The sequence below is a fragment of the Notamacropus eugenii genome, chromosome 5 (genome assembly GCF_028372415.1).
Source record: "Notamacropus eugenii isolate mMacEug1 chromosome 5, mMacEug1.pri_v2, whole genome shotgun sequence".
In the NCBI taxonomy this organism is placed as follows: Eukaryota; Metazoa; Chordata; class Mammalia; order Diprotodontia; family Macropodidae; genus Notamacropus; species Notamacropus eugenii.
This window is the reverse complement of record NC_092876.1, coordinates 126,626,791-126,639,159: the sequence shown is the minus strand read 5'-3', so window position 1 is coordinate 126,639,159 and position 12,369 is coordinate 126,626,791. Positions and strand designations below refer to the sequence as shown.

The 12,369-nt window shown below is 39.1% G+C and overlaps 1 protein-coding gene across 3 annotated transcripts in view; it reads left to right on the top strand.

Moving 5' to 3' along the window:
- CAPN5 (calpain 5) overlaps positions 1-12,369 on the top strand; it is a 157,273-nt gene that overhangs the window by 42,789 nt on the left and 102,115 nt on the right. For all 3 annotated transcript variants that reach the window (XM_072610773.1, XM_072610774.1, XM_072610775.1), the window contains one exon: positions 2,122-2,299. In XM_072610773.1, coding sequence (XP_072466874.1) covers positions 2,135-2,299 — 165 coding nt within the window. In that variant the 5' untranslated portion in view covers positions 2,122-2,134. The remainder of the gene's footprint in view (positions 1-2,121; positions 2,300-12,369) is intronic.

The following is a 12,369-nucleotide window of genomic DNA, read 5'->3' as shown; positions in this document are numbered from 1 at the left end:
AAGATTCACCATATTGGCCAGTCTTTTAAGGAATCTGTGCATTTGTGATGCTTATATTGACAAGCAAGTGGACCAGATAAAATCTGAGTGTTTTCATAGGGATGAGAATGGGTTTTATATACAGAAAGATTGTGGGAGGGATCTAGGGGTAGTCTAGCAGTCTGGGAGGAAGGGTCTAGGGAGGATCTTGAGGAGGAGTCTAAGGAGGAATTTGATGGGTCTGGAATGACTAGAGGTCAGAACCAAGAGGGTGGGGTTTTGATGTGATCAAGGGAGGGAAGCAGCCAGAGGCAATCAAGAGGTAACTGATTATGGGGGATTAGGCTAGGCTAAGGGTATTTTGATGGGATCTAGGATGAGAAGGAGCCAGAAGCAATTGGAGAAAGGGCTAATGAAAGGCTAATGACCTCAGGCAAATGTCATATCAAGTGGGAAGACTCAAGGAGAGTTCAAGGGGGTTCCCAGAGCCTGTACCCCATCAGTTGGAGATGCCCCCTCCAAACAGGTACTACCTGTGTGACACAGGGTAAATCACTCAAGCTCCCTGGGCCTCATTTTCCCAAAGACATTGGACTCCATGGCTTCTAAGTTTCTGTCTAGATCTAGATCCCAGATTCTATTTATTGAAGAAACTTTGGCAATGCCACTTCACTTAGAATGGACTTTTGTGCAGTAGTTATTCAAACCATGCCTGACCTCAAATCAAGGTCCTCCTCCTAGTTTGAGCCTTCCCTGTACACTTGAGCCCAAAGGAATCTCACCTTCCTCTGAGCTCAGGATATAATAGGGTCTGTCCTGTTGATTCATTTACTGAGCAACTCTGATGAATAGATATCCTTTTGCTGTGTGGGGGAGAGGAAGGGAGGGAGAAGATAAATAAAATAGACTTCTTGCTTATTGGGAGTTCAAGGTCTAGCAGGGAGAAACAAAGCTGTCCAAATAGTTGGAATACCAGGGAGAATTTGATAAGAGAGGGACAGACACAATATTGTATCAGGATATATGAGGAGGAAGGCATATTTAAAGTCCTTTCTAACTGTAAAGTTCAGTGATCCTTTGACCTAGGTTCTAGTCTCAGTTCTGTTAGCTATCACCTGTGTGACCATGCCAAGCAACTTTAGCTTTCTGATCCCCAATTTTTTCATCTATATAACAGTGAGCAGACTGATAAAAGACAAAGAGTTCTGGGACTGGAGTTAGAGAACATGCTGGCTCTGCCTCAGATCAATCCCTTTACCTCTGCAGATGTCTTGCAATTCCTCCCCTGTCAGTGGAAGGGGTGTAGCCTCTCTGCATCTCGCTCTTCAATTTTCCTATATATAAAAGGAGAGAGTTGCAGCACATGACTTCTTAGGTCTCTTCCAGCTCTAACTCTTATGTTCCTATGAAAGCAATTCATGAAGTAAGGGATGGAGGTGTTGGGATTGCTATTAGTAGAAGAAGCATCTAAGCCAGTTAATTCATGGGTATTAGTATCGTTGGGCATAAAGTACTATCATTATCATCATTTTAATCACAACAATAGCAACTGTGTAAGAAAAGATAAAATTAAATGTTGTGTGAATGGTATGGTATAGTCAGCACTATGAGAGGGAGAGAGATCCTGGTGGGAGCTGAGACTGGATGTGGGAGTGATATGGACACATCAACGTAGTGTTGCAGGGATAATTAGGTTTGATAGGAGTGGTGAGGAGTATATGTTGGGAAGTCATGGGAGACAAGATGGGAGAGGTGAAATCATAGAATGTTGGAGCTTCAGGGGATCTTAGAGTCATATAGTCCAGCTATCTCATTTTACAAAGAAGGAAATTGAGGAACAGAGAAGCAAATCAACTTGCCCATGGTCACACAAGTAAGTAGTAGATGATATATGTCTACTCTGCCATGCTACTATTATGATTCAAAAACTGGGCTCAGAATTGTGGTGTAAATTTGTAGCTCCAAGAGTAACCTATAATTAGGGGCTAGTCTACACAGTGGGAACTAATGTTAGGCTAGAGAGGAAATGTGTAGCAGAGTGGTACAATGGAGATCCTTTTTAATAGTATTCTTTAGAAATGTACCTATTTTTCTTTTGGCCTTATCTCAAAGTCTTTTTTTCCTCTCTTATCTTCCCTCAAGGCTGACCTAAACGATGTTTTCTTGTGTGAAACCCTATGAGAACCAAAAATATTGGTCCCTGAAGAAGGATTGTCTGAAGAGGAAGGTGCTCTTTGAGGACCCTACCTTCCCAGCCAATGATGAATCGTTATATTACTCAGGTACCCAGCGGCAGGATGTCCAGTGGAGACGGCCTAAGGTTAGTGGAAGAACCAGAGTTGGGTAGAGTGGGAAGTAGGCATACTACTGTACAATGGGTGGTATCCCCTGCTGAACTCCATTCCTCCTCTACCTTGCTGAGCAGGACTCTGCTAGTTCAGTGATTTGAGATCAGCAGTTAATAGCAAGAACACTGGATTCAGAGTCAAAAGCCCTGGCTCTTACAGTTAGATGATAGTATCCCCAGGATGCTCTGACTCTCTCACAGACAAGGCCCAGCAGTAATTCTGCTGTGTCGTGATGACCTTAAGAGAAGAATGGAAAGAGGGAAAGAGGAATAGTCTAGGGTGAAAGGGAAAGGAAGGTTAGGGAAAATTATCTAACATAATCAAGGCATGTAAGTAATTATAGTTCAGTCATTTCAGTCATGTCTGACTCTTTTTGACCCAATTTAGGGTTTTCTTGGGCAAAGATAATGAAGTGGTTTGCCATTCCTTCTCCAGCTCATTTTACAGGGGAGAAAACTGAGGCAAACAAGGTTAAATAAATGACTTGGCCAGAATCACACAGCTTCTAAGAGTCTGAGGCTAGATTTGAACTTAGAAAGATGAGTCTTCCTGACTCCAGGCCCAACACTGTGACACCTAGACACTCCTTGTGTAAGTAGAGAGGTATACAAACAAGGTGGAGGAGGTAAGGAGAACATCTGAATTGATCAAAGGGAAGAAGATATATATGAGCGCACACACACACACACACACACACACACACACACACACACACACACACACACACACACACACACACACCATCGCAGAGTTGGGTAGTTAGGTACAGAAATCTATTTCACTCAACAGGAAAATAAAAAGGAAAAGGGAGGGGGAATTAAAAGGAGGGCAGATTATGGAAGGGATTGATCCTAAACATAGGTCTTTTTTGAGGTGACAAAGAATGAGATTATGAGGAGGTACCCTTAAATGGGGGAGTGGATGAACAAGTTATCGTATATAGAGGTGATAGAACACAATGTGCTTTAAGACATGGGGGAGAGGAGTTCAGAGAAACCCAGGAAGATTTGTACGAATTGCACAGAGGGAAGTGAATGGAACCAGGAAAACCTTTTAAACAATAATATGGTAAAGAAAAACAAGTTTGAATGAACTAGGAACCCTTATCAGTCTAATGACCAACTGTGGTTCTGGAGGCTAAGGATGAAACTTTCCACCTACCTCTAGATAGAAAAGTGAAGGACTCATTGCATAATGAGGTGTATTGTTTTTGGACATAACTCATGCAGAAATTTGTTTTTGATTGACCACATGTGTTTGTGATGAGTTTTGCTTTTTTTCTTGTGTTCTCAATATGAAGATGAGGGACTGGGGCTGTAGGATGAGAATGTGGATTTTTGCTTATTGAAACCAAATATAATTGAAATTTTTTTTAAGTTTACATGGAGAAGATTAGTGCCAAGTCCTAGAGGTGACAGAATTGTTAAAGAAAGACAAGGATAGATTCTCAAGAATTTTGAAAGGAGGGAGGATACCAAAGACATGACATGTTTGAGAAAATAAAAAATTTTAATAAGACAACCAAAGGAATACTAATAACCATTGATTTGTTTACCTGCTCTCCCATCTACATAAAATTTTTATGAGAATACACATATATCAAGATAAACTTTGATGACGATAACGTAAGAGAACACACAGTCCTTCACAAAACATTCCATGGTAGATCACACCCCAGAAAAACAATGAAAACAATATAAGATCTCCCTGTGCTTACTGTTTACTCACCATAAAAATGCATTTGCTTCAGGGAAGTAAAACTCTGTATTAAAGGTTCTTCCCTACTAAGATATCTCCTATCCATATATCAAAAATAGATTCTTTGAAAGAAATAACCAAGATGACTGTTCAGTAATCTAACTTAATGTCAGGCAGAAAGCAGAAAAACCATGCTGGTCATGGACGTTGTAGAACTTTAGTGAAGAGTCCAAGTTGAAGAGAGATTTCATCTGAAGCGAGAGTTCCTGTTTAATGGATCCTGAAACTAAGGCCCTTTATACCTATGTTATACTAGTGTTGTTTTATAACTGCATAACATAGAACACCCTTAGTGTCACACTAACTGAAAATAAGTATTGCAGTTAAGAAGGGCATGGCAGCCACAAGCAGGCTGAAATCCATCACAAACAAAGAATTGTAAAGAGGTAAAGTAAAATATGCTATATTACAAGAGGAAAGGAAGACAGATGGATAGCTCTGTGTTCTATTGCTGTCTTCATGATGTCAGGAGAATGCAAGGAAAGACCCCAAAACTTTAGGCAGGATATTAAACAAGATATATGGTTTATATACATTAAGATTTGTATCATTTGTGTGTGGAAATATCCACACTGATGGGATCACAGGTCCATTTGAATATTTGAGAGTTCTCACAACACCCTTGGAAGATGGGTCACGCAAGGACAATTATTCTTGTTTTAAGGGTGAGACAACTGAGAAACAGAGACAAATGACTTGTCCTTTGAACCCTATGGTTCAGAGGGAATGTATGTATCATCATCTCCCCATTTTTGAATTTAAGTACTTCATCTTTGTTTAGTCCTTTATCCTTGTTCACACACACACACACACGCACACGCACACACATATACATATGTATATATTTTAACCATTTTTCTTCACTCCTGTGTTTGAACTTCAAAGTTTTGATACAGCTCTGATCTTTTAATCAGGAATGCTTGGAAGCCCTCCATTTCATTAAAGATTCATTTTTTCCCCTTGGAGCATTTATGTTCAGTTTCACTGAGGAAGTTATTCTTGACTATGAACTCATATCTTTTCCCTTCTAGAATGTTGTATTCCATGCTTTCCTCTCCTTTATCATGGTGGCTGCCAAATCACTTTTGATCCTGACTATGGCTCCATGGTACTTGAATTCTTTCTTTTTGACTGCTTGTAGCATTTTTAATTTTGATCTGGAAGCTCTGGATGTTGGCTATGATGTTCCCTTTTTTAAATGTAAAACATATACACACATATAGTGCCATCTTTAATCTTTATGTATAACGAGGTGTGAAAAAAGAGACTTAAAACAGGTTTTAGTTTGGCAACACGTGGTATTTCAACTGCATAAAAATGATTTTTTAAAGGGACTAATATAACATACTAGTAGTAAAAAAAGAAGTGATTTGGCATATTTTCTACCACTTCTTATATGTGTATATACCAGAAAGTTAAGAACACAGAAACCATGCAATCCACTTGATTGTGCAATGCACTTACTTCCCTAGGTCTTCTGGGGTAGCTATTCTTCTGGATTAGGGTACATATATCTGAACCTTTATTTTACAGTTCAAAGGACACATATTTGAAGTCCATTTCCATCCTGTGATGAAGTCATGAATCAGTGAAGTCGTTCTAATTTAGCCTGAAGAGATTTTAAATTCCCAGTGCTAACTTGTACTGCTAGTGTTGAACTCACCATGATGTTCTTAAGAGTTTCCATTTTGAGGTTTCTTTTAGGAGGTAATTTTTTCTGTTTCCACTTTTCTCTCTGGTTCTAAGAGATCTAGGCAATTTTCTTTTAAGATTTCTTGAATTAGAATGCCTAGGCTGCCCCCCCCCCTTTTTTTTTGTATGGGGAGGTCCTGTCACTCCAATGGTTCAGTGATTCTTAATTTTTTCCTTACTCTGTTTTCTAGGTCACTTGTTTTACTGCGAGATACCTTGTATTTTCTTCCATTTTTTCTAGTCTTTTGACTTTGTTTTAATATTTCTTTTTGCTTCATGGAATCATTGGCTTCTATTTGGTCCATTTTAATATTCAAGGAGTTTGTTGCTTGGGCAAAGATTTATACCTCTTTTACCATTATTGTTAATTACATTTCTAATTCTTTCTTCTATATCTCTTACTTCTTTACTGATTTTTTTTCTTTTAGCACTCTCATTCCATTTATGAAAAGTGATTTTTTTTTTAAACTCTTGCTTCATCCATTTCAGGAATTCTAGTTGAGTTTGTGCCCATCCTGTGCTTTCCTGTGAGGTTTTGCTTGTAGATGTTTTAGAGTAATTTTCTTCTTTTGCATTTGTGTCTTGTACATCTCTGTCACCATAATAGCTCGTTATGGAAGGATTCTTTTTTTGTTTGCTTGTTGTCCTAGCCTACTTCTTGTTTTTGAACTTGATCTCAGCGTTTGACTCTGCTGCAGTTCTGGAGAGAAGACTGGTCTTTTTGCTTCTTTTTTGAGGTATTGAGTGCTGTGTTATTCGAACACCTCAGGTGACAGTCTAGGGAGCTGACAACTTTCGTTGCTCCCAAAGTGGTCTGATCCAGGTGAAAATCTGATTGCTGCCTCTGTGGTCTGAGTTCTGCAAGTTCTTGACTTGTGTTTCAGTCTCTGTAAGAACAGACTGCTGCTGAACTACTCAGCTGTCAGCCAGCTGGAAAACTGTTGGTTCAGCATGATGGAATTACAGGCTGCCTTTGGTTTAAGATTCTTGCTTGATTATCCCTATCCAGTCTGGGCTAGAAGCTGGTACTGAGACCTTGCTCTATGTGTGGGAAGTCTGAGCCATACCTTTGCTTCTGCTTTCTTCTAGACTTCCTCCTTTCTTGGTACATGGCCCAGGGCCTCTACCTGTGAATGTCATTCCTCTACATAGTTCCCCTTCTCGGTCCTCTCTGGGTCACTTGTGGGTAGTGGGCAGAAAAATTGCTAGTAAGCTGCTGTCCCCATTGCAGTGCCCTGGTATGGATCTGGGGGTGCTTTAGTATGAGTCTGGGACTTCCTAGGGTGTTGGAGTGGGCTGTGCAGTGTGCTTCTGGAATGACCCCATCCCCAGTGTCCACAGACTTCTCTGTCTGTCTTGCTCTGCTGAAGTGAGATGGAGGTATAACTTACTGTAATTTTTTTGTGGATTTCCCCATTAGGATTTGGTTTGGTACAATAGCTAAATTTATTTGGAGAAGTTTTGTGGAGGGAAGCTTAGCAGTATTGCTTTGCCATCTTGACTCTTCTCTCCCTTTCTGTATATGTAATCTAGTTTTGCTATTTTCACCCTTTGTTTTTCCCTTCTGTATCATTTTTACCTCCTCTCTACGCATATCCTATACAATAAAATCAGATTCCAAGTGTGGAGCCTTTACTGTCCTCAAAAGTAAAAAGGATTTCTTTAAAAATCTATGAATCTTTTCTATCTTTCCACTTTTCTCCTTTCAACTTCATTCGTCAGTGTCCTCAGAATAGCTGCTTACTTGGGTTTCTTGCCAAGCTTTCTTTAAAGTGATTTAAGCAAAACCTCTCCAATTTCTCTCTATTTTGTGAAATGATACTGCTCATAATCTCCAACTATCCTTCTGTCTAGGATATAACAGATGAGTTTTGTTTTCCAAACCTGTGGTGGCCTTCCTTGTCTGTCTTAGCTTTTCACCTGGCAAGTAAAGAAAAGTTTTTGCTGACTAAGGCATTTTTCAAGGCTCCTTTGGTCTTCTTGATATGACAGTTGATTTTAGTAGATTAAAGTTCCATTTGAAATGATTGAAATTGGTGCATTTTTTAGCCTCAAAAGTTTATTTAAACAGATCAGGTTACACTTGTTTCAATTTCCCCTTTTTATTCTTCTGGCTTTGTACTAATTTTTTATCTTTGTTCTATTAAGCTGGAGGTATCACTTACAGACAACTGATTTAGGACTAATTCTCACATTAACAATGAATCATTTTCAGTAAGGTAAAAATAATAATCAGTTTTATTTTTATGATTTTATTCTATGTTATATTCAGCATTTTTCAATTCTTTTCTTAAGAGAGTATTCACAATTTATAGGCATGAGGTTTCTGTTTTATTTATGAGTCTTTGACCTTTGGAGTAAGATATTCCATCCACCATTAACAAACAAAATATTTTTATGGTCCTCGACTACTTTTACGTGAAATCATTGAATATCAAAGAATATGTTGGTTTGAGGATCTTATCAAGCGTTTAATAAATCTTCTCTACCTCTTCTTCAACACCTACTGGTGCATAAGGTGCAATGATTTTCATGGTAGTCCTTTTTGAAGATGTTTATCCTAAGCACTGTAATATCAGATGACTAAATGATCCATGGAATGATGTCTCTTGCTGTCTTAGGACAGAGGGCAAAAGTGACTCTACCAATTTCTTTTATCACCTTTCCAAAGGGAATCTGTGAGCCATTTAATCTGTATTAAACAAGAATATAAAAACTGCTAGGATTGAGTTGTTCTATCAGTATATTGGTGTAATAGCAAGGACCCTGACATACACAGGAGGGCCTGCTGTGCAGGTTCTTAGATCCGCTTTTCTAAAAGAAAAGCAACTTTTGAGGGGTTAAAAATCTGCTTTAATCAAGTACATATATCATCCACTTAGTTCAGGAGAAAAAGTCAGAACCCTGAACTTCAGGGAAAATACAAACAGAAAGTACAAATAGAAAGACCAACAGACAGGACTTCCAACTGTCTGTCCGTACATCACAGATCAATAGACAAATCCAACTGTCTGACCATACATACATACTTATCAGACAGAGAAGCACCAGCATCTGGGTTTTCAAAGCTGGGGGTGCTCCTTAGCGGCTTCCCAGAGTCTCATCTAGCACATAAACTTTCTTCTGAAAACTAAGCCCCAAAACAAAACCTCACCTCAGAGCCGGAGGGCAGGACCCTCTGACCTAGTGTCTCAACAGAAATTAACAAAAGGTACTGAGGCCTATTGATGGGCTGGGAAGATCTTTAACTCTTCCTCCCACTCACCATTAACCTTAAATTACCATTAGAGTTGGTCATCGAGGATCTCTTATTTAGACTACCAACCACAGTCTAATAAACCAAGTTATTCTTAGTGCCTGCTGTCCCCCTTCCTGCTGCTTCTATGGGCACTGGTACTACAGGTACAGGGTGGAACCTGATTACACAGAACTGAGGACCATTTTTCAGTTTTCTTAGTTTCTTGGGCTGTCAGTGTCAAAGGATTCATCACCAGATGGTTGGTCTAGTGACTAGTGACTAGCCTCCCTAGGCTTGATGAGACGTGAAAAGTAGACATAGCCTTTCTCTGGGAGAATTAAGTTTTTCTTGCAAGTAGATTGGTCGAGAGCATGTGCTTCAACCAATGGTATAGCCTTTGAAAACTGTCACCTCCATTAAAGGCAACAGAGTAGGGCTTTGGGTTATGAGGACAGTGCTTTATCAATCGGAAGAGGCTCTAAAATTTGTCCAAATATTATTGCATTGTTCCTATATAGAATACCCCCTAAAATGCTCTTGGGGGGGGGAAATTATCATAAAACAAATGCAACAACAACTATTCATAATTCTATATGACTTTCATAATTCTATATGACTTTCTTTGTCATAGCCAGGGAGGTGGAAAGAACAAGAATTTTCTCACTTTTACACAGTAGGACACTAATGTTCAGAAAAATCGGACATTTAGGAACTGGGATTTGGGCCTAGGTTTTCTTTTTTTTAAATTAATTAATTTATTTTTACTTTTCAACATTCACTTCCACAAGATTTTGAGTTCTAAATTTTCTCCCCATCTCTCCTCTCTCCCCACCCCAAGACAGCATGCATTCTGATTACCCCTTTTATCAGCCCTTGTTTCTCTTATCCCTTTTCCCTTCTATTTTCCTGTAGGCAAGATAGATTTCTATACCCCCTGCTTGTATATCTTATTTCCCAGTTGCATGTCAAAACAGCTTTTAACATTTGTTTTTAAAACATTGAGTTCCAAATTCACTCCCTCCCTACTCACCCTCATTGAGAAGGCAAGCAATTCAATATAGATTTTACATGTTTAGTCATGAAAAACCCTTCAATAATGGTCATGTTGTGAGACTAATTATATTTCCCTCCATCCTGTCCTGCTCCGCATTTATTCTATCCTCTCCTTTGACCCTCAAAAGTGTTTGCTTCTGATTATCCCCTCCCCCAATCTTCCCTCCCTTCTATCATCCCTACCCTCATCTCCTTCCCTCCTACTTTCTTGTAGGGTAAGATAGATTTCCATAACCAAATGAATGTGTATGTTATTCTGTCCTCAAGCCAAATCCCATGAGAATAAGATTCACTCATTCCCTCTCACCTCCCCCCTCTTCCCTCCACTGTAAAAGCTTTTTCTTGCCTCTTATGTGAGATATTTACCCCATTCTACCTATCCCTTTCTCCTTCTCCCAGTGCATTTCTTTCTCACCCCTTATTTTTGTTTTTTAGATATCATCCTTTCATATTCAACTCATCCTGTGTCCTTTATCTCTCTGTCTCTCTCTCTCTGTATATATGTTCCCTTTACTACCCTAATACTGAGAAAAGTCTCATGAGTTACAAGTATCATTATTCCATGTAGGAATATAAATAGTTCAGCTTTAATAAGTACTTTACAATTTCTTTTTCCTGTTTACCTTCTCATGCTTATCTTGAGTCTAATATTTGAAAGTCCAATTTTCTATTCAGTTCTGATCTTTTCAGCAAGAATGCTTGAACGTTCTCTATTTCATTGAATGTCCATTCTCCCCCCTCCCTAAAGGATTACACTTAGTTTTGCGGGGTATGTGATTCTTGGTTGTAATCCTGGCTCCTTTGACCTCCAAAATATCATATTCTAAGCCCTTTGATCCCTTAATGTAGATGCTGCTAAATCTTGTGTTATCCTAATTGTGTTTCCACATTACTTGATTTGCTTCTTTCTGCCAGCTTGCAATATTTTCTCCTTGACCTGGGAACTCTAGAATTTGTGTACAATATTGCTAGGAGTTTTCTTTTTGGGATCTCTTTCAGGAGGTTATTGATGGATTCTTTCAAATTCTGTTTTACCCTCTGGTTCTAGAATATCAGGGCAGTTTTCCTTGATAATTTCTTGAAGGATGATGTCTAGGCTCTTTTTTTGATCATAGTTTTCAGGTAGTCCAGTAATTTTTAAATTCTGTCTTCTGGATCTATTTTCCAGGTCAGTTGTTTTTCCAATGAGATAGTTCACCTTGTCTTCAATTTTTTCATTCTTTTGGTTTTGTTTTATAATTTCTTGATTTCTCATAGAGACATTAGCTTCCATTTGTTCTATTTCAATTTGTAAGGAGTTAGTTTCTTCAGTGAGCTTTTGGACCTCCTTTTCCATTTGACCTATTCTGCTTTTTAAGGCATTCTTCTCCTCATTGACTTTTTGGACTTATTTTGCCATTTGAGTTAGTCTATTTTTAAAGGTGTTATTTTCTTCAGAATTTTTTTTGAGTCTCCATTAACAAGCTGTTGACTCATTTTTCATGATTTTCTTGCATCCCTCTCATTTCTCTTCCCAATTTTTCCTTTATTTCCCTTACTTGAGTTTCAAAATCCTTTCTTAAGCTTTTCCATGACCTGTGACCAATTCATATTTTTCTTAGAGGCTTTGGATGTAGGAGTTTTGACTTTGTTGTCTTTTTCTGGTTGTATGTTTTGATCTTCTTTGTCATCAAAGTAAAATTCTACAGTCTGATTTTTTTTTCTGCTCTTTGCTCATTTTCTCAACCAATTGCTTGACTTTTTTTAACTCTTTGTTAATACAGGACTCAGCCCAGTGTGGAAGATGTACTGTCCCAAGCAACTGTCTTCAGAGATACTTCTAGGGATCTGTAAATTTTCAGTTCTTCTCAGGTGATATGATCAAAGGAGAAGTGTTTACTCCTCTCCTGGCCTGTACTCAGGTTTGTGAGTGACCACAAACACTCTTTTCTGCCTTGAAACTGTGAGGAGGATTCCGGCTTCACCACTACCACAAACTCTGCCATGCCAGTACTCCTCTTCACCGCAGGACTGCCACCCAGATCCAAGCATAGGCAAAGCAAGAGAATCCTGCCTTAGTGCCAGCAAGGAGATCCCTGCAATTCCCCTCTGATCAGCAACTCAATCCCCCTATTGTCTGTGGGTGGAGAGCTCCAGAAGCAGCCACTGTTGCTGCTGTGCTCCTCTCACCCAGGTCCGACAGACCTTTCCTACTCACCTTCTAAATTGTCTTTGGTGTTTGTGGGTTGAGAAGTCTTGAAATTGCCACGGTTGCCAGTGATTCATTCCTCTGAATCCTGCTCCAGGTTTTCTTGGACCTGA